Genomic DNA, 20,490 nt, shown 5'->3' with positions numbered 1-20,490 from the left:
TCTTCGATGCACCATGCACACTCTCTCTCATCCTGACTGCTGCGCACAAAGCATGGAAAGCTGACGACTCAAATGCCCTTGTCCTTGTCTCTCTTGCGGGCCACGATGATATCGGCGATGGACAGATACAACAGGATGGGGGTGACAAATGTTACTACATCAACCAACTCCCTCGGAGCGTCGCTCTCACCAGCCCCTGGGCATTCGACAGTGCAGCCGCTGCCTATGACCGGATCGTCCAGCGCCCATCATCCTCATGCTCAACAAGCATCGGCAGCGCCATCAACAGCCAGCACAGGCGCCAACGGCGCGGATGCCATGTCGACCAGCTTTGGGCCCTCGTCTGGAGGCAATGGAACCACGACCTCCAGCATGTCGGGCAGCGTCATGACAGAGGAGGAGGAGGACTATGATGACTACTGCAAGGGCGGTTATCATCCAGTGCATGTCGGAGATGCCTTCTCGGACGAGAGGTACTTGATAGTCAGAAAGCTCGGTTGGGGTCACTTCTCGACAGTGTGGCTCGCGCGGGATAACAAGTGAGTGCGCATATCCGATTCACAAGTCAAGGTGTGCTGACAGCTTCACACTCGCTCTCTTCGAAAGACTCAAGCGGCATGTGGCTCTCAAAGTGGTAAAATCAGCTCCACATTACACCGAGACGGCGCTCGACGAGATCAAACTTCTGCAACGATTGGTTGCTGCTAACCCCAATCACCCTGGTCGGCGGCATTGCGTCTCGCTGCTGGATCACTTCCGCCATCGAGGACCAAACGGATCGCACGTTTGCATGGTCTTTGAAGTGCTGGGGGAAAACCTTTTGGGCCTCATCAAGCGATATCAACATCGCGGCGTGCCTGCGCATATCGTCAAACAGATCGGAAAGCAGGTTCTGCTCGGCCTCGACTATATGCACTCTGAATGCGGCATCATCCACACCGATTTGAAGCCAGAGAATGTGCTGATTTGCATCGAGGATGTTGAGGCAGTCGTGCAAGCTGAGCTGCGCACGAACCCGGCTGCGGTGCCGACCAAGCTGGTCGGCGTGCCGCCAAGTCAAGGACGAGGCGGGACGCAGACGCCTCGCAAGGACGTGATATTCATCACGGGATCCCAACCGCTACCAAGCCCTAGCAGCAGTGTTGGGTCAAGTCCAATGTTCGACAAGTGGGCCTTTGGCATGTCAAAGATTGAAGGAGGAGACGGTTTCAAGAGCGGCGCTTCGAGCGAGCAGGGCGGATCGAAAGCCAACTCTGACCGCGAAAAATCGCCGCAGCTATCGCAGGGCATCTCACAAATGAGCACGGACGAGAAGCCGCAGTTTGGATTTAAAACTGTACCCCACGCCCCTGCTTCGAAAGGACCATCTTTGCTTTCGCAGCAAGCCCCTGGTGCAAAAGCGGCTGCTGCTGCCGCCGCAGGATCGAATTCTTTCTCTGTTGCTGGGCCGTCGAGCATACCTACCTCGGCCACCGCCAGCAGTGCTGGATCGCCAGAGTCAGCCTACCGACCCGAGATGGACCCTTCCTCTCTGCCAAATTTCAACGGCGCTCAGCAAGCGGGCAGCCCTGCATCTGACAGCGGATCTGCCATGTCGACAGACCCGCCAGCGAACGCAGACCAGGACCTCGGCTACCATCCGCCAGCTCCGGCTGCTGGCGATCCCAACACGCTTCCCCCTCCGCCGCCATATGATCCCAGCTCGCTGGAGAGGATCACAGTTAAAATTGCGGACCTGGGCAACGCTTGCTGGACTGATCACCACTTCACAAACGACATTCAGACGCGGCAATATAGGTGTCCGGAGGTCATCCTCGGTGCCAAGTGGGGGCCAAGCGCAGACATGTGGAGCGCCGCTGCGATGTTCTTCGAGCTGCTGACTGGCGATTACCTCTTCGACCCCACGCCTGGGTCCAAGTACAACAAGGACGATGATCACATTGCGCAGATCATAGAGCTCCTTGGTGACTTTCCCAAGAATCTGGCATTCTCTGGCAAATACTCGGCCGACATTTTCAATAGACGAGGTGAGGCATGTTCCATTACAAGTCCAGATGAGTACAGTGGGACTGACTCGATTATCTCCTTTGTGGGGGAAAACAGGCGAGCTTCGACACATTCATCGGTTGCGCTTTTGGCCGCTGATTTCTGTGCTACAAGAAAAGTACTTGCTTCCCTTCGAAGAGTCAAACAAGCTCTCCTCGTTCCTCCTTCCGATGCTCAGGCTGCACCCTGACCGCAGAGCGACAGCGAAAGAGCTCCTTGGGCATACTTGGCTTGAAGGTGTCATTGTACAGGGCGAGATTGAGGCGATGCAGCGGCAGCAGAGGCTGCAGGCTGGCGCGCCCGGGGATGCGGCGATGGGGGATCGTCCTGTTGGACAGCCGATAGGTGCGAATGAAGAGCTGGACACGACGGAGGACGCTCTCAAGCCTGTTGGGAGTCTGTCGACCACGCCTTCCAGCAGCACAGCAGCGTCTCCCATGCACCTCAACGAGGTTTCGATGATCGAAGCACAGCGGCGCGCTGCCTCCCATCTGCAGCAACAGAAGCAGCAACAGCAGCAGCATAGTGCGCCTCCGCCATCGACAGCGACAGCACAAGACATGACGATGACATCTGCAGGATCCGAGCGGGACACGAGAGACGCTTCCGGTGGCTCATCCGGCAGCAATGCTCATCGCTCGGCTTCGATCAACCAGCAACATGCCACGCCACGAGCGGTCGGTCAGCCAACAGCCAGTCGCGGTCAAAGTTCGCCTTCACCGCATGGCCTTCCCAGGCCTGTGGCAACCGCGACTGTTTCGTGAGCGCTGCGTCTTTCGCTGCTCAGGCCGCCTGATCGCGTACATGCACGCACGGACCACTGAAACCATCAACGACGATACCCATCTTCCGCCTCGCTCCTCGCACCCGACCCCACCTGGTCACAAAACCCGGACACCTTAGATGTATTGTGCAGCCTGGCCCCAATTGACCCCCTCCTTTCATCATGGCCGGACGGAGACGACCGCTGCCTCACAAGTTAGCCTCGTATTTCAATCCACGGCCATTTCACAACCATCACATATGTGCCCGCTCCTGCCAGCACAGATGTTGCGCCATCCCCTGTGGACTCGGCGCAAACCAACGCGACGACTTGCGGGCAAAGGCGATCCGGACTGATGAGGGGAACGCACATCGTAGAGAGAGACACGATCTCGCTTTTTGTCTTGTTTTCTTCGCCTTTCCATGCGCCTGTAATTTTACAGCTATAGTCGGCCCACTGTGTAGCCCAAGTGTAAATACCACTCCGTGCACCATTGCAACAAGAGCTCATATTCTCATCATCCCCTCATCTATCTCATACCTTCCTTCTCACTGTTCGTGCCTGCTCCTGTATTTGCTCGCTACTACCTTCTATATTATGCTGGTCTACACACTTTGACCTCCTTTGCCGCATCGGCACTCGGCCAGCCACTCCATTCCCTATTATCTGCTGCGACGCTGCCAGCTGACCGGTCGCCGGACCACATATATACCGCTCTACGGAAAAGGATTCTGCGCGCAGTCAAGCAATGGTCGAGGGACTTGGATGCTCGGGCGTCTTAGCAACACGATGCGTTGCCCCATTGCATGCTGAAGCTCTGAGGACTGAAGGCCTGCCGTGCGCCGCAACGTGAGCCGTGAGCTATATGAATGTGGGCTTTCCGCCCGTTTGGTGGAGCGTGACCAGGCCCACACACACGACAGAAGACAAAGGGCGCCACAGCAGGCTAAAGCCTAACCCACCAATCGGCACTGCAGCGCACGAAAGTTGGATCAATGCTCTGAGTGCCTAAGTAGCCCATTTCCCAAAGAGCCCTAGACATCAAAGGACCGCATCTTCAGCAACCTCCTTCCCTCGTCCTCTCCGCGTGCTAGTCTGCAAAGCGCCCTCAGCGATGGTCTTCTGGTAGCTTCGAGGTCGTCGGCGTGAAATTGTCAGAGGCTTGTTAGCAGGCTGCGGCAGCCTACATTGTGCGATCTAAACCTGGCTCACTGACTTAACTGCTGCCAGTGCTACCGCTGGAAGATCCACATTGAGTTTTTCGGCGCATCCGCGCGACATGTCACTCGTCCAAGGCGTCTGAGCCGTTCGCGACAGTAGCATTGCATAAGCGCCGCAGCTCAGCAAGGGTTCCAGTACCTCGCTCGTAGTGTGGCCAATTCAACACCATCAGCAGGGCTTCCCGCCCTGAGGATTGCAGCAGTTTGCACCTGCTTCGTGTTGTGCGCGGCGTCAACCCCTCCCTTTGAAGCCGACGCCTCCGAGCTATTGAGGGCGAAATGGCTCAGCTTGCGTTTCATTTGGCCGTGAGTTTTCCGTTCATGAAACCCAGCGAATGCATACCACTAACAAGGCTTGAATATCTCTACAGATCCCTGGCAACGCTCCAGGCAGCGCTGGCGGACCCTCCCCGACCTCGCAACCTGCCCAACGCTCCAACAGCTTCACCGGTCAAGGTAGCAGTCCATACGGTGGGCCACAGATGCAGCGCACTTCGTCCTTCGGAGGCGCCCCAGGATCTGCGCCATCTCTGAGGCCGTTCGCTACTCCATTCACACCTGGAGGTGGCACCCCACGGAGTGACTTCGATGCGGCGGGTCAGCCTGGTGGAGCCTTAGCCCCGCACGGATTTGGAGAACAGCAGGCTCAGTATGCGGTGCACAATGGGATGTTCTTGGCTCCTGGTCATGTGAGAGTCGGCTCTCTAGCACAATGCTACCTGACTTGCGTTTTCCCAATGCTGACATTCGTTACACTGCTTGGCTTACCCAGATGGCCAGGCAACTCTCGCACTCACCCATGAGCGCGCCTGCTTTTGGAAGTATGCCAATGCCAAACACTTCCCCTCAGCGTTCCCTCACACCTTTAGGATTGCATGCGGACGCTGTACCCTTTGCCCCGGGGCAGGCGAATGGCTCCGTCTCGCCAAGCGGCTACTTCATACCCGGCGCGTCCATTCGCGGCTCCTTCGCCTATCCTGATGCGGGCATTATACCCGTCAGCCCAAATGGTAGCAGTCTCTCCCATCCCACTGCGGGTGCACAAGCGAACGGCCTTCATATAGGCTCCGTAACGCTCGCTGCTCCAGTATTCAAGGGTCCGGGATTTCCATCGCCAGTGAATGATCCCGAGCATAGCCCATTTGGCTTCATTTCACGTGCAGATGCGCCGGTGAGAGGAGGCGGCTTGGCTCGGCGCGGGAGGGGTGGCCCTCCAGTGCATACACCTCTCAAGACGAGCGGACACAACAGCACGCCAAGCGTGCAGCTCAACCCAGCAGCGTTCGCAGCGATGCTCTCTGCAGGAACCGCAAGTTCAGGGACCCCAAGCACCGCAGCGGCGCCGGGCAAGCCGAAGCGGAAGAACATCGTCGCTGTACCCTTGGAGTGCAGTGAGGCAGATGCAGCCAAGCTGGATGAGATCAAAGAGCTTCAGGCTGAATGTGAAGCTGACGAAGAGGGCAACGATGCAGCCACCGAGGAGAACAAGCGGGAGGTTAAAGGCGCGGGGGAAACACAGTCGAGCGCAGTGGCAGCTCGGGCCGAGCGCCGTGCACGCTTGACGGCCCTTCAAGCGATCAGCCGCACACGCTCGCTATGGGTCCGTCGCATCCCGCTCGCTTTCAAGCTGATGCCCGAGCCGCCTCACCTACCTTCGGACAGCATGGCTTCTTGCGAAATCTACCCTGAGCCCTGGCCGTTCAAAGAGCTCGGCTTGCCAGACACAATCGATATCTACCTTCCTGGGCAGCCCGCTTGGTTGGAGTACATCGAGATTCGCAGGGAGGAGATTGCGGCAGAGAGGGAAAATCAAGAAGAGTCTGGACCGTCACATGCAAACGACGTGGTAGGCGGTGAGGACTTTGGTGATCCCGATGACGACGATGCAGCTTGGGATGAGACACAGCCTGTGAGTCAAGCCGTTGTGACTCTCTTTTCTTTATTTTCGCGAATATCTGACAAATTATCCTTGTTGCACTAGGTTGAAGCCGGTGATAAGACCATGGTGTTTTTCAAGATGCAAAAGTTCCTGCAGTCGCAGGCTGACGGGCTATCTGGGCCAGAGCACCATGATCCCAATGCACCATTGCCTGAAGAGGTGAAGGACCCCGCCACGCAAGGACTCTTCAGACGCATCAGCGGCGTCTTGCCTCCCCGACTACGCGATGCAGCTCTGACGCAGATCAGCAAGCGTGGTGGCGGTGGCAGTGGTGCACACAGCCACACCATGTCGCTCGGCCTGCCCTCCTCAGGTGGTCCGTTCGGTCCGGCGGTGCTGTCCGCCCTTGGGCTCAAGGCCGGATCCGACAAGGCTGCGTCGGATGCCGGAGACGACGCACCGGCGCTTGGGCCGCGGCCGTCTATTGCGAGGGGCAAATCGGTCGGCGACGTTGCTTCACCTAGCCAGGTTACACCCGCTTGGAAGTTGCTTTCACAAGGCTTCGGGTACGACATTGACGAGGAGGAAGAAGGAGAGGAGGGAGAGGAACATACCGAAGCGGCCGCAGGAGCGGAAGACAGCGTTCAAATCAAGCAGCTGGATGGCCACGATGAATCGCTAGCCATTGATGACGATCTGCGAACGAATCCTTCTGAGGATGCGGACACGTCGGATATGGATGAGAACGAAGAGGACGTAGAAGACGGAGAAGGCAAAAGATCGTACGACTCTGTTCGGAAGCACAACACTAGGCTGTCGGCATTCGGGACCTTACCGCAGGACGTCGAACTATACCCAGATTACAGCCACAAGGACCTCGACGAGCAATTCAGCAACCCGTCTGATGAGGACGCTGCGCGGCAGGACCGCTTGCAGCAGCCGCAGGTGAACGGCATCGAAGGTCATGCGAAACGGCGGCGCCGTGCTTTCACCAGCGGTACGCTCCCGAGCAGCAGTATCGGGGAAGGTGAAGGCAGTCCTGAGGATGGGGAGGCGGCGCATCGTAAGGATGTTGAGGATGTCATTTCCAATCCTTCAGACGAAGACAACCTGGAATACGGCACGTTTGGCGAGTCAGACGACCAGAAGAGCCGGGTTCAACCGGCAAATGTTACGCTTTCATCGGCATCCGGGCCGTCCTGTGATCCCACAAACCTCATGGCTTCCCTTGACCCTAGTATACAAGCGTGCGCCTTCAGCGTTTCTGGTCAGTCTGCGGTGCAGACGGCTTCGTCCAACTTAACGCAGGCAGCCGCTGGTCCCAGCTCAGGGCACTTCCGACTGCCAAGCATCCGGCATTCCAGCTTTGGCGGCTCTGCATTTGGCGGCAGCGAGAGGAACACTGAGCGCAAGTCGCTCAGTGCGAAAGCTCCCGCATTCACGCCTGGCGCATTCACCTTCCAAGCTCCGGGCGGCGCACCGAAGCTACCACCCATGCCAACCACTGCCCCGCCATTTGCACCTGCCAAGGACCCGCGCGGCGACCACGGGCGAGAGAAACGCCAACGCTTCAGCGGCGTACGTGGCCCTCTGGACGACTTCGCTGATACGCCAGCCCAAGATGTCCCGCACACCGCTCCTGAACCCGATACAGGGTTCGGACCAAATGCGCCAATATTTATCCCGACTTGGGGACATGCGAATGGCGCCACAGTTGCGCAGCTTCTCAATGGGCCGCCTGTAGACGCAACAGCGCCGTATATCCAGTCTAAGGTTCCTCCTAGCTTCCTCTCCCAACCCGTCAGCAAGCCGATCTCCATTCGCCGCCCAGATGATACCCACGATGTCACCACTACCCAGAATGCTGGCGCTTCCGAGTGTCCACGCATTCCTGCATTTGGAAGCGCTGCCAACTCTGCGTCCCCTTCCTTCGATTTCACTTTCTGTGCTGGGCACAAACCCACCGGGCCCAAGTCCGGTCTTTCTTCCATTTTCGGGGAAAGCGAAACGATGGCGGTAGCAGAGCCGGAGCTTTGTGCGAATGACGCGCATAAGAAGGCCCATCATCCGCGCGATGCTAGCATCTCCCTCTCGGACATCAATGGCGATGCAAATAAGACGCCCAAGGCGGACGATGAAGAAGAGTTGCAGGATATCATCGAGGAGCTCGGTCAACGCTTGGATCAGAGCCTGGAGGTCTGGGCTGGGAGAATCTTGCAGCAAGTCCAGAACAGCTCGTCCGCCTCTGGACCTGCGCCCCCTTTTCTCGCCGAGCCTAGCGCTGCACCAGCCACAGTCACTCTGCCGCAGACCGAACGCGATGCACTGTTGTCTGAGGTCGACGCAAGGGTGTCTGGCACGCTCGACACATTATTTGCACGTATGAAGGACCTAATCAGTGCAACCCGCTCGCCGACGATGTCGTCATCAGAGGTGAATCTTGCGAACGACAGCCAAATGACACTTAAGGTGACTGAAGAAGGAAAAGGCCGTGGGCATGGGCCCTTGGATGCACTGGGTGAATTCGACTTTGACTACGTGCAAGATATCTTGGACTCGAAGATTACCGGACTTCAAAAAGACGTCGAAGGCGTCATTCGCAGCTGCTTCTTTGAAAATGCAAGCAAAGAGGCTGCAGATGCGTCAGCCGCCAAGGCACCTGAGATGTCAGCAGAAGCCATTGGAAGACTCGCAGATACCCTTGGTTTCCGCGTGAGAAGCGCCTTGGACAATGTCCAAGCTGTCCTGCTGTCGGCAGTGCACGAGCCGCCTCCGGAGCTTCTGAAAGCTGTCGAAGAGAGCGAGAAGCGCATCAGGAACGAGCTCAGTGACTTTGTTCCTGCAAGGCAAGCCCTCGACGAGCTCGTCAACGAGCTCCCATCGCAGATGAACAACCTCAGCACCGCCTTGCACGAGGCCAAGACTGCCATTGCGGATCAGGTCGAAATGTCCTTAGTCAACGCCATCACACCGCACCTCGAATCACTCCGACAAGAAGCTCTGGATCCGGATGTGCTGGCCGCAAGAATCACCAGCAATCTTATTCCTCTGCTAGATGGTCAGCGTAGCGATGTGCCAGAAAAGCTTGCTGAAGCGGTCGTCGAGTACATTCGTCCGCACCTACAAGCAAGTCAGACGCCCGCCTCGGCTGACACCGCTTCCACACTGGCAGACGTACAGCAGTTGATTGGGCAGGAACTTCGCGAACATGCGTTGAACCTGGATCCAGTCGTTGCACTCATAGAGCCCCTTCTCTCAAAGCAAGAGGATGTGAAGATGCTCAGCAATCAGGTGTTGACTCGGCAGGGAGAGATGGAGAACACGCTTTCTGTGTTGCCGAGTACGATCAATGCGAAGACGGAGGTGTTCTTGTCTGCTGCTCAGCAAGCGCAAGAAGTGCAGAGGACAATCCTTGAGCGCTTGAAGGAGATTTCAGAGCAGAATGACGTGTCTCAGGTCCGCATCAGCAGTCTCAAAGAGGAGCGCAGCGCACTCCGCAGCAAGCTTGATGACGCGCAGACGCAAGCGGCTGATTACCGGAACGAAGCCACGCAAGCACGAGTCGAATTGGACGGGACAAACAACTACGTCTCGACCCTCAAAGACGAGGTCACGCGCCTCGAAAGTCGCTTGGAGGAAGGCGAGAAAGCAGCGGTGGAGGCGTCGGAGCAGATCACCGACTTGCGCTCACGGCACCGCGATGCTCTCGAGGCTCAACATACAGCTGAGCGGCGTGCAGATGAGGCATTGCATCGGGTAAACTCCATTGAGAGCGCGCTGACCAACGCTCAGTCGTCCAATACTGCTATTCATCAGCGATTGGATCAGGCGCTGGAGCAGATCCGTTTCGACCGCGAAGAACGGCAGCGAGAACGCGAGGCTTCGGCTCAAGCCACGGCCGAGCTCCTGGCCAGACTCGAACGAGCTCAAAGTGTGGCTGAAGAGGCGCAGCGGCGAGCTGATGCCTTTGCAAAACAGTCTGCAGCAGCCGATCACCAGGCTAAGGAGGATGCAGCGAGCAGCTTGGAGCGAGCGGCGAAAGCCGAGGGGGAGATCTCTGGGCTGGAGAAGCGCATCGCGGACCAGGATGCCAAGATTGCGAACCTGCAACAACTGACTGCCACGCAGAAGCAGAAAGCTGCGCAGAGCCAGCAGAAGCTGTCAGAGGCCGAAAAGAAGGGCAAGGAGCTCGAGGCGCTGGCACAGGAGTTTGCCGTCGCGCAGGCGCGCCTGGCAGATATGGAGTCCAGGCTTGTGGATCAGGATGTTCTCAGCAACAAGTTGCGTGTGGCTCAGGAAGTGGAGATGGTGCGTGTCGCAAAGTTGTACATCGTAAAGCGTGCTGGACTGCGGTTGCTGACGTTTCTACCTTGCCTGGAATGTGTAGGAGCTGCGCGAGAAGGTATCGGCATCGCAAGCATCGTTCTTCGAGTTTGAACGGGAGCTGATCAACATGAAGGAGACGCTGGTGGAACGTGATGAGCTGGACGCCGTGCAAGCCGAGCTGGCGACTAGTCGCGAAGAGATTGCCCGGCTGAAGGGCCAGTTGGCCGAACGCGAGAATGCGGCGATGGTAGCCGCGGCGACCGCACGTGCGAACGGACCTCTTACCAATTGCGGCAACGCAAGCACGGTGGCCATGAAATGCGGGCTAGACTCGGGCGCCGTCGGAACGTGGGCGTCGATGCATGCTCCTCGCATGGCCATGTCGCCTTCGGGCGAGGAGGTGGCCTACTACCCTGGCCCCGGCACGATGAGCCAGTACGGCGGTGCCAATGGCTCGTATGGGTCCGAGGCGGATTACTCGTCGTCTCAGCACCAACAGCCGTACGCGTATCAACGTCAAAATAAACAGCAGCACCAAGCGCATTCGACGACACAGGCTCCACCGGTGCGAATGAGCCAAACCGTGTCGCTCACGAGCACGGTGGCACTGAAGCAGGTCGAGCAGGACGACGGCGGCTGGTGGAGCTGAGCGTTACGCGACATTCCATAGCATCCATTAACCGTTAACTATGCATCATCAGAAAACGATACCCCACTTCTTTCCTGTTTTATTCGCCGTCATCCACCGTGTTAGACGAATACTAACGATACACTCTATTCCCGTCACATTCAATACTCAATTTTCACGGCCTAACGGCCCTTCCATTCAAGCCAACCATCATTTCATCATGTTATTCCCAGTGGCACGTGCTCCTAGGTCCGGAGGGGGGGGCGAGCCTGTAATCATCAGGGTATCCAGTTGTGTCAGACCACTATCAATCCATTCATTTCTCCATTCATTTTAGGGTCCCTGTAGTGCGTCTGCGAGCCAAGGTCATGTTCGCATACATAAATGGATGCCCACACATGTCGCAATATTAGGGTTGTGCAAGATCACGTCCCGACGCGATGAAGTCGAATGCAAGCGAGGACCCTTACGTAATGGCATTTGTCTCACACGCCGCGAAGCGCCACGCCACGCGCCGGCCAAGGCGCGACACGAAGCAGCACAGTCACGCGACGTGACACAGCAGAGACTCGAATCGTCAACTTCTTCGTCGTTGCCATAGGCATCCTCCCTCTCACAATAACATCCACGTCGGCATCACGCTCGGGGCTGGCAGTACAGCTCGGCTCACTCGCTCGCTCGCGCACACAAGGCACTCACCACCATACCTTCCGCCTAACATGCCCGTCACGCGCGCTGCGAGTACCGGTGCGCCCGCCAAGCGCGTCTCGCCTCGACGGCGCGGAGCAGCGGCTGCAACAGACCACCATGCGACCTTCACCTCTCCTGCTTCAACGAAAACGAGGGGCAGCAGCAGGGCCAGCAGTGGCAAGGCACTCAAGAGCGGCACCCCCGCGTCGGCAACCATGCACCGCAAGCCCACCACAGCTACGACCACCGCAAGCGCCACCCTCAGCTCTGACACGCCCTCGAAACACGCTTCCCCTCCCACCATTGCTCCTTCAGCCAGTGCACTCTCGTACGCGTGCAAGTTCACCGCACCGATTGTCGAAGATTCTGAGCCCGAGGATGTGGATGAGCACAAGGATGGCCAAGTAACCCGTGCAGTCTCAGACCGCGTACGAAACAGCGACGCGGGTAGCATAGGCGTCTCCTCCGCCGGTGAAGCCGGCGACGATAGCAACCGGCACAACTCAAACCTGCAGCAGCCCAAGGCCGAAAAGCAGCACAGCCACCACCACTACCACCACGACTGGGAGGCGAACAAGGAGAACATTGCACCTCAGCGACGCGCGTTGAGCCGCTCTGACCGTGAACGCGAGGCGAGCACACAGCAGGCTGAAGGCGTTGCGCGCAGGACGCGCAGCAGCCAGCAGCAGCATCACCATCAGCTTGACGGTGAATCACATTCCACCGCCGCGACCGGCACCGCCATCACAGTTAACATGACGGATGCTCCCGAGGACGATGATGCACGGAGCACCGTTTCCTCGCTGACCGCACGTCGGACGCGGTCGCAATACGAGGCAGATCGTGATCACGACTTCAGCGACACCGCTTCCATCGTTTCTTGCTCCACGTCCACGACGGCCACAATGACGACGCGTAGCACAAGGAGAGTAGTCAAGCTTCGTGAGTATCGCATACGAGTGATGATGCAAAAGTCACCAACTTGGATCGCTGAACGCTCCCACACTCTCCCCTCCCTCTCTCTCCTCCCAGCGGCGTCCTCGGCACCGACGATCAACTTCCGCCATACCGTCTTGTCGTCTTCTTCTTCTTCATCGGCGTCCGACACGACCACCGCAATGATGGCGACGCGTAAACGCAGGCGCGACGCGCCCGAGAGCAGCGGCAGCAAAGCCAGTTCATCCGACAACGGCGCGGGCAGCGTCAATTTGGCGCCTAGCTCGCGTGTGCGCGTCGCAATGGCACGCTCCATCTCTAACAACAGCTCTGTTTCAACGTCCTCGCCTTCCTCGTCCTCTTCCGCCTCCTCCTGCTCTTCGAGTGCCAACGTCCTCGCCACGCCGCAGGCCAGCAAGAGGAGCAGTGGCCGTCTCGGATCGGCTGGCGTTACCGCAAATGGCAGCACGCGCAGAAGCAGCAAGACGAGCCGTGTCAGCACCCTGTCGCCCCTCGGCTTCCATTCTCGTGCCAGCTCTCTCGTGCCAGCCTCGATGGCCACGTCCTCCGACGGCGACATGGTCTGCAACAATAACAATGATAATAATGACGAAGATAATGACAATGACGATGCGAGCAGCAGCTGCTGCTGCTTCTCCTCGCAAGCTTCCGCCATCACGTCCGTCAGCTCGCTGTTCGAGAGCCAGCTGTCGCGCGGTAGCGCCGCGACGCTCATGACGGCGCCGTCCAGCCTTGCCAGCTCGCCTGCTCGTCGTCACCATCATCATCACCACCACCAGCATGTGCTGGCTTCTCCCATCTCGAGCGCCGAGATGGGTGTGGGCGTCGAAGCACACGAGTCCGTCATGGATGCAGACACAGACATCGACATGGACGCATGCACGACGGTCGATCTCGATGGATTTCACATTGGCGGCGGAACCCAGCAAGCAGCATCAGGTGACGACTACACATCATCGGCGCTGCCAGCCTCGGCCGCGGCCGTAGTCTGTGCGCCGAAACAGCACACGAACGTCTACGCACATGCGCGCACGCTGCTGCGCTACGCTACGATGCAGGACGGGAACGAGACGCTGCTCCCACAGGCACAAGCGCTGTCGCAGGACCAGGATGCTTTTGGCGGTTGCGTGGGTTCGAGGCTGCCCTTCGGCAAGACGGGCGCGACGACGCAGATCGTCGGGCGGCAGCGTGAACGAGCGCAAGTCGCTGCTTTCCTCGCCGACCGTTTTCCGCAGCTGGACACTTCCACCTTGCAAGTACCCGGCGTTGCGGCACCCCCGGCTGTGTGCTCGCAGAGTGTCGCCGCTCTGTCTGCATCCAACAAGGTGGCCGCCGACACGGCTGTCGCTGTGGTGAAGCGACACGCCAACGGCGCGCTGTACATCTGCGGCACGCCTGGAACCGGCAAGACGGCGCTGCTGAAGGACATGCTCGCTTCGCTCAAGAGCGTCAACGATGGCGGCGAGGACGAGAAGAGGCTCAACGTTGCATACATCAACTGCGTCGCCGTTTCGCAGCCCAAAGATATCTTCCGCAAGCTCCTCGCTGCGCTCGGCCACGGTCAGACGCAAGACAAGGATGCCGGCGATGACGTGCAGCAAGAGCAGGAGCAGCAGGAAACCGATAGCGGAGATGAGGAGCAGCGACTTGCTGCTATGCTTCGGAGCCCTGCTACTAATTCGTGAGTTGCATATCTTGCATTGAGGGTCTGACGATATAGATTCAATGGCTGACTGATCACTCGCCGATGACACACTTTGTGCAACTGCAGTATTGTGGTACTTGATGAGATCGACAGCCTGTTGGAGAGCAGTGTCCACCAGAGCATCCTCTACCGTATATTCATGCTCGCCAGCGCTGGCGCTGTGACATCGCAACAGCGAAACTGCAACGCGACCGCCATCATTGGAATCGCCAACTCTCTCGACCTAACGGACAAATTTCTGCCCCTCCTCGCGAGCCAAGGCCGCTCACCCGCACTAGTCAACTTCCAGCCGTTCGGAACGGACGAGATCATCGCGATCGTCAAGGCCCGTCTTGAGGCGCTGCATCCCCGCTATGACCTCGACTACCTGCCCGGCTTCGTGCAACAGCAGATGAACATAGACATGGACGCGGACTCAGCCTTTGGTGTGTCCCCCCTCGATCCTGCGGCGGCCACAACGTCTGCGTCTGCCTCGGCCACTGCTACGAACGACGACATCCCGATCCTGATGCCTGCGGCGCTCAAGCTTGCCGCGATGAAGGTCGCTGCTGTCACAGGCGACATCCGCAAAGCGCTCGACGTCTGCCGGCTAGCCATCGAGCTGGTCGAGATGGAGCAGCGCGCCAAGGCCGTACAAGCAGTCGCTGCAGAGTGCTCTGGCGCCGCCGCAAACGGTACCAACGGCATCAGCAGCAACGTGCCAACTGACAGTCCCCAGCGTCTGCTCGCCGCCTGGACGCCATTGTCAGCGCCCAAGGTAACACCGCAACACGTGCTCAAGGTGCTCTCCTCCGTCATTGGCTCGACGAGCCTCAACAGGATCCGCACGCTGCCGCTGCACGCGAAGCTCTTGCTCGCTGCACACTACATTGCCTTGCAGCGCCTGCATTCGGGCCTGTCAGAGTGCAGCAGCGCCAACGCCCGCAGCAGCAGCGGTGTGAGTGTCATCGAATTGCAGGAGAATTACGAGCGCATGCTCCACCATGATGGCGCCTTCTCAGCGCTCGAGCCGTCCGAGGTGCTCGACGTGCTCGAATCGATGGAGACGCAAGGCCTCGTCGAGCTCAGCGGTCCGGTCGGTGCTCGCGGCACTGGCGCAGGCGGTAGGTCCATCTCGCAAGCCGCCAAGCGCTGCGGCAAGAGGCAGCTGCTCACCGGTCACCGCATTGTATACGTACGCATCGCCACGCAGGACGTGAAAAAGGCGCTGACGACGGCTGCACCAGCCTCCTCGAGCGCAGAGCACAGCACCTCTGCAGCTGCTACCGAGGCGCTCAAGCGGATCTTGGGCAGCGAAGAGCTGCGCATCGCGCGCTGCAAAGGATGGGAAGAGGTCGCGCGACAACAAGAAGAGGTGCGCGCCAACGAGCTTGGTGGTGGACGCATGGCGCACGCGCAGGGCCTGTGAATGTTGCCATGTGGTGGTGGTGGATGCCCTGATGTCCAATTTCTTATTCACAGCTCTTCCCTTCTCAATTTTATGCTATTTGTCTGTTAGTCCAATGAAATGCAGATGCTTGCTGGAGCAAGTCGGCCGTCTGAGATGCTTGAGCTTCATAGGATCCGTGGATACTGTCAATGGAAGATGGCTGGCGTATGATACAAATAATGGTGCTATGAGGCGGAGTGGTTATCGTGCAGTGCTTCAAGCGCGCTGGCGCTGACGGGCGCTGATGACTTTGAGCTACGTTGGCAATCGTAAAATGTCAGGCGCGGAAGGCAATTCCACTCCGGCCGAAATAGGAAGCACTCACGTTGTTGTACACTTTGCCAGGCGGGCTACCCATGATGAGTGCGACCACTGCATCTCTGGCAATCTTGATGTTTTGGAAAGATCCCAGAATGTGGATTTTTCTGGTGTCCGATCGAGGATCAGGGAATACATGTCAGCCTCCACACCTCCATGGAGTGATTGGGCCAGGAAATCACATACGTATCCGCAAGCACGACACGCGTCCTGCTGGCGTTCTCAATCGCAAACCTCGTTCGCCCGTCCTTGCCGGCGATACGACCGATGGCGCGGGCCAAATGATCTCCATGCAGCGTCTTGACGTCCTTGATCTCAAAAGTATCGACGAAAAGGTCGTCCATTCGGAGCAAGGCGATGGCATCGTCCGCCTCAAAGCCCAGCGCGAACGCCTTGACGAAATCGGCTCCCTTTTGCAGCATGCCGACTTCCTTGGTGTGCTTCGACGCCTTGATCTCGACCATTCTGCGCTTGACATTCATTCGAACTTGCAGCCCGGCCATCTCGACGAGCGGAGAGAAAATCTTGGCCCAGTCGTTCTTGAGCGGCGTCATGCGATGAGGCGGGATAGGTATCTTGCGCAACTGCCCGTTCGTCACTTGTGCTTGCTGCGTCGCGGCAGCCTGCGCAGCTTTGCTGATCGGTGCGAATTTGGGCACGTCTACATCCATCTCTCCGTCTCCTGCAATCGGGGCTGAGGATGCTGATGCTGCTGGAGGTTGTACTGCACTTGCAGAAGCGCTTGACGAACTGGCGCTTGCGTGAGCCAGGCCGTCATCTAGCATCAGGTCGTCATCATTGCCATCCTCCTTCTCATCTTCTTCTGCACCAGCTCCCAAGTGATCCCGCTCATCGAGTAGCTCGGCGTCTACCTTCTCCGCCGCTTTGCCCTTCTTGATCTTGGCGATGGGGTTCTCGGTCGAAGCGGAGGGTTGATTCCCCTTGCCTTTGCTTTTACGTCTAGAGACTGGGGTAAATCCTGCGTCTGCCATTTTTCTTATCAAAGGCTTACTCGGCACACAGTGGCGATCACGCAGCCTATGGAGTATATCAAGCGATGTCAGATACGAGCCGTGCCATTCAGAATGGGAGGCAAGGAGTACTTTGATTATGAGGTACATGGATGGGGTTCGCACAGAGACATGGCGAGCTGGTGGTCCTGCGGTCTAGTGCCTGCGAGGCTGCGACCCATTCATTGTGGCATGGACGAAAAATTCGCTGTGGCGGATGGCGACAAAAAATGATCGGCAACTAAAACCACAGTAGCTGAAGAGGAAGATGCCGAGCGTGGGCTTGCCGCTAGAGAGAGCTGAAGGGGCACACACCCATAGTAGCTGGCTGGCTACACCAGTGAAGACCTGCAACTGCTGGGATTCCTACGTGGAGCACATCGACTCATCGTGCAGCGTAGACTCGCCGTCATCAGCGCGTCAAACGTCCAACATCGTAGTCTGTGCAAGCATCGCGCTAAAACCCAGCAGCGTCGAAGCTGATACTCCGTTTAGGGCCATTAGTACAATCCATGCTTGAGCTTTACATCGTCTGCTGCCAGCGAGCAAAGAACCGAAACGTCATAGATGCTGTCCGTAATCCATATCGTCGTCCTTGCCTTTGCGGACGCTACCGCGGATTCGGAGCGGCAGAAGACCGCGCAGGATTTCTAGAGCCTGAAGACGAAGTGCAAACGCCCTGACGGAAAGCCGTACATCCAGAGCCTCAAATACGGACTGTAGAATACATCACTCAAAGTCTCTGCCGAAGCCTTTGACCATGCCGTTGCAGTAGAGTTTGAGAGCGAAGAGGACCGGGACTAATACCTGACCAATGACCCTGCACACCTCGCTTTCGTTGTGCGTCGGCGGCACAAGCCACACGCGCTCCTTTCCAGCGACGACCACAGCAGTAGAGACTGACGCAAGAACACTGTCTGCCTCCCTTGATGCTACTAGGACAACACCCGGCCGCATGTGCGAGACGCTTTCGTCTACAATTTCAAGTCATAGCTGTCTTCCCATCCCGCATCAAACCTTGCACCGCAGAACATAGATAAGTCAATACGATGGGGAGGGACCCGATGACGAAAATGGGAGAAGAGAATATTACATGAAGATGTGAAAAAGAAACGGGCGAAACCGGCGGTGAAAAAACTAGTAGGCATTGAAAAGACCTATTGCGATAGCGCAGCCGTTCCAAGGCGATCATGAGCTCTCGCGTGCTTGTGTGGCCCGTCACCAGGCGTGAACACAGTATCTGTGGGCCCACTGTCGTCGTCTTTGTCCCACGTCCCACGAGACTGTCATCGTCGCGGTTCGTGTGAGCGTGCGCTTGATCATGAATCCGCTGGTACGTCCTCCAGCATGCTGACAATTCGCTGAGCCAAGCTCGAAATCTCTCCCTCGGCTCCCTGACCATCGTCGCTACCCTCTCCGGCATCGCTTGCCGGTCGCGATGATTCCGGCTGGGCAACGGCGAGACGGTGAATGAGCGGCAGGAGCTCTTGGCTGCTTCGGATGTTCTCTTCGAGCTGCGCGTCGTTCGACTCGAGCAGCTGGACGATCGTCCACACGGCAATATGCTGGAACGTGCTATCCTGCGATTCGAGGAAACGCACGAGGTACTGGTGCAAACCGCCTTCAGGCTGCGACCAGACGGCGTTGAAGGGTGCGTAGTCTTCCGACTTGCTCGACAAGTTGCCCAACGCTGCTGCCGAGTTTCCCTGCACCTCGACAGAGGGCGACGCAGTGAGTGGGATGAGCACCTCGCAGATGCCCATCTCGAGCAGCTGCGGTTTCAGGTCCTCCGACAGCGCAAGCACGGCCGCGCAAGCGGTCATCTCGCTTTGCACGCTTAGCGGTACGGAGAGCACCAGCTCCTTGATCCGCTCGACGGCGCCGGCCTCCACAATAGCGCTCTTGTTCCGCTCGCTGCTGGCTGCCAGATTCCTAAGCGTGCTGATGGCGTGGCATTGTATCTCCTCGTTGTCTTCATGGCTGAGGAGGTCAATCAGGGGGTGCAGGAAGCCGGCCTCGATGATCGGGCTTTCGTTCAGAGGGTGGATGGAGACGTTGCGGACACAGGCGGCAGCAGACAGAATGAGGGGCAGGAAGGACGATCGCAGGAGTCGCAGAAGTGGCGGCAAACCGTTCGATCGCACGATCTCGATCTGATACTTTTCATCGCTTGCTAGATTCCGCAATGCTAGCGCCGACTGGCACTGGACCTTCAAGCTGGAGCTCTCCATCAAGCCGATGAGGTTTTGCACCAGACGTGGCTCTGTCTGCGCCAGCTTCTTGCGGTTGACTGCATCGACGGCGATGTTGCTCAGCGCTGTGGTGCAGTAGTACTGCACGTCTGTATCTGAGCTGCTGAGCAAGCCGACAAGAACGGGAATCGCACCTGCGTTGACCAGTTGCTGCCGGTTCTCATCGCTGTGAGTCATGTTGAGTAGAGCCCCGGTAGCGTTCCTTTGCACACGCATATCCTTTGATCGGGCGAGCCGTGTCAAGGGGACCAACGCGCCTGACTTGGCGATCTTGGTCTTGTTGTCATCTGTAGACCAATCGACTCTCGTCAGAAACATCGATCGGGTGTGCCGCAACAGTGGCACGCGACTCACCATGCGTTGCCAAGTTGGTGATGCATCCAACAGCGTTGCATTGGACCTCAACGTTCGGACTCAGCATCTGACGGATGAGAGGCTCCAGCCCGCCAAGCTTGACGATGAGCAGCTTGTTCTCGGCTGTAACATTATGGAACGACATGCACAATCAGCCTTTGTGCAAATGGAATCTGTAGCCAGGTCGACTACGCACCGTTCACAGCTAGGTTTCCCAAAGCAGCACTAGCAGCGCGCTGCACCTCGACATCATGGCTTTGCAGCAGGAACATGATCGGTTCGAGTGTGTCCCTTCCGACTTCCCGCACCTCCTTTTCTGTAATTTCTGCAAATGCCAATGCGGCGCTGCGTTGCAGGTCGACATTGTCGCTGAATGAGAGCGTGGACAGCGAACGCAGCGGATCGCCAGCGAAGAAGTTGGTCTCCGATCGGTCTGCAATGAGTGTTGAAGAGCACGAATGCCCAGGTAATCATGAGCGCGCTGCTCATCCCTGAGCAACATGGTGACTCGTCCACTCACTCTCGAGGTACTGCAGCAGGTCTGCTACAGCATCACGCTCGTTGTCCAACAGCAATGGCTCGTACGAAGCGCTCCGGGAGCGACCGCCTAAAGCGATGTAAGAAAGCAAATCGCTCTTGAGTTCAAACGCATCGTAATAAAAAAATCAAGCATAAACAACCATGCGACTCACAGCAGCTGCTGCAAATGTTGCCCATGATGCCTCGATGTGTCCCCTTCTCCGTTGTTTCTTACACCTAAGAAATGCTCGATTGAGCTTTGAACAGGTATGCAAGTTGGTTGGAGGGTGTTGCTTGGGGCAAGGCGGCGGCAAGCTAGCAACCGATTGAGCTTGTGAATGACGAGACAAGACCTGGCAAACTTGCACCTCTCGTTCGCCTCTCGCCCAGAACA

At 57.8% G+C, this 20,490-nt stretch overlaps 6 protein-coding genes across 6 annotated transcripts; 4 read left to right on the top strand and 2 right to left on the bottom strand.

The window, feature by feature from the left end:
• Window positions 1-135: 135 nt before the first annotated feature.
• K437DRAFT_277540 (kinase-like protein) lies at window positions 136-2,810 on the top strand (the record flags this gene model as incomplete). The annotated part of the gene is made up of 3 exons (XM_013389911.1): window positions 136-539; window positions 607-2,027; window positions 2,104-2,810. 3 exons carry the CDS (start codon window positions 136-138, stop codon window positions 2,808-2,810), a joined length of 2,532 nt encoding a protein of 843 aa, XP_013245365.1.
• An 18-nt stretch (window positions 2,811-2,828) lies between these two features.
• K437DRAFT_186425 (uncharacterized protein) lies at window positions 2,829-3,498 on the top strand. The gene has a single exon (XM_013389910.1). It carries the CDS (start codon window positions 2,993-2,995, stop codon window positions 3,425-3,427), a length of 435 nt encoding a protein of 144 aa, XP_013245364.1. The 5' UTR covers window positions 2,829-2,992; the 3' UTR covers window positions 3,428-3,498.
• A 346-nt stretch (window positions 3,499-3,844) lies between these two features.
• K437DRAFT_292974 (uncharacterized protein) lies at window positions 3,845-11,192 on the top strand. Its single transcript, XM_013389909.1, has 5 exons — window positions 3,845-4,335; window positions 4,401-4,718; window positions 4,802-5,938; window positions 6,011-10,216; window positions 10,296-11,192. Exons 1-5 carry the CDS (start codon window positions 4,309-4,311, stop codon window positions 10,881-10,883), a joined length of 6,276 nt encoding a protein of 2,091 aa, XP_013245363.1. The 5' UTR covers window positions 3,845-4,308; the 3' UTR covers window positions 10,884-11,192.
• A 307-nt stretch (window positions 11,193-11,499) lies between these two features.
• K437DRAFT_292973 (P-loop containing nucleoside triphosphate hydrolase protein) lies at window positions 11,500-15,703 on the top strand. The gene is made up of 3 exons (XM_013389908.1): window positions 11,500-12,494; window positions 12,585-14,190; window positions 14,281-15,703. Exons 1-3 carry the CDS (start codon window positions 11,582-11,584, stop codon window positions 15,620-15,622), a joined length of 3,861 nt encoding a protein of 1,286 aa, XP_013245362.1. The 5' UTR covers window positions 11,500-11,581; the 3' UTR covers window positions 15,623-15,703.
• Window positions 15,704-15,859: 156 nt separating this feature from the next.
• On the bottom strand, window positions 15,860-16,953 carry K437DRAFT_220508 (eukaryotic type KH-domain (KH-domain type I); the record flags this gene model as incomplete). Its single annotated transcript, XM_013389907.1, has 3 exons — window positions 15,860-15,898; window positions 15,969-16,068; window positions 16,148-16,953. 3 exons carry the CDS (start codon window positions 16,951-16,953, stop codon window positions 15,860-15,862), a joined length of 945 nt encoding a protein of 314 aa, XP_013245361.1.
• A 1,058-nt stretch (window positions 16,954-18,011) lies between these two features.
• Window positions 18,012-20,294, bottom strand: K437DRAFT_289912 (putative VAC8-vacuolar membrane protein required for the cytoplasm-to-vacuole targeting; the record flags this gene model as incomplete). The annotated part of the gene is made up of 5 exons (XM_013389906.1): window positions 18,012-19,510; window positions 19,578-19,700; window positions 19,774-20,010; window positions 20,098-20,184; window positions 20,255-20,294. 5 exons carry the CDS (start codon window positions 20,292-20,294, stop codon window positions 18,291-18,293), a joined length of 1,707 nt encoding a protein of 568 aa, XP_013245360.1. The 3' UTR covers window positions 18,012-18,290.
• Between the last annotated feature and the right edge of the window lie 196 nt (window positions 20,295-20,490).

The sequence above is a fragment of the Tilletiaria anomala genome (genome assembly GCF_000711695.1).
Source record: "Tilletiaria anomala UBC 951 chromosome Unknown K437scaffold_9, whole genome shotgun sequence".
Taxonomy (NCBI): Eukaryota; Fungi; Basidiomycota; class Exobasidiomycetes; order Georgefischeriales; family Tilletiariaceae; genus Tilletiaria; species Tilletiaria anomala.
This window is presented reverse-complemented; position numbering and strand designations above follow the sequence as displayed.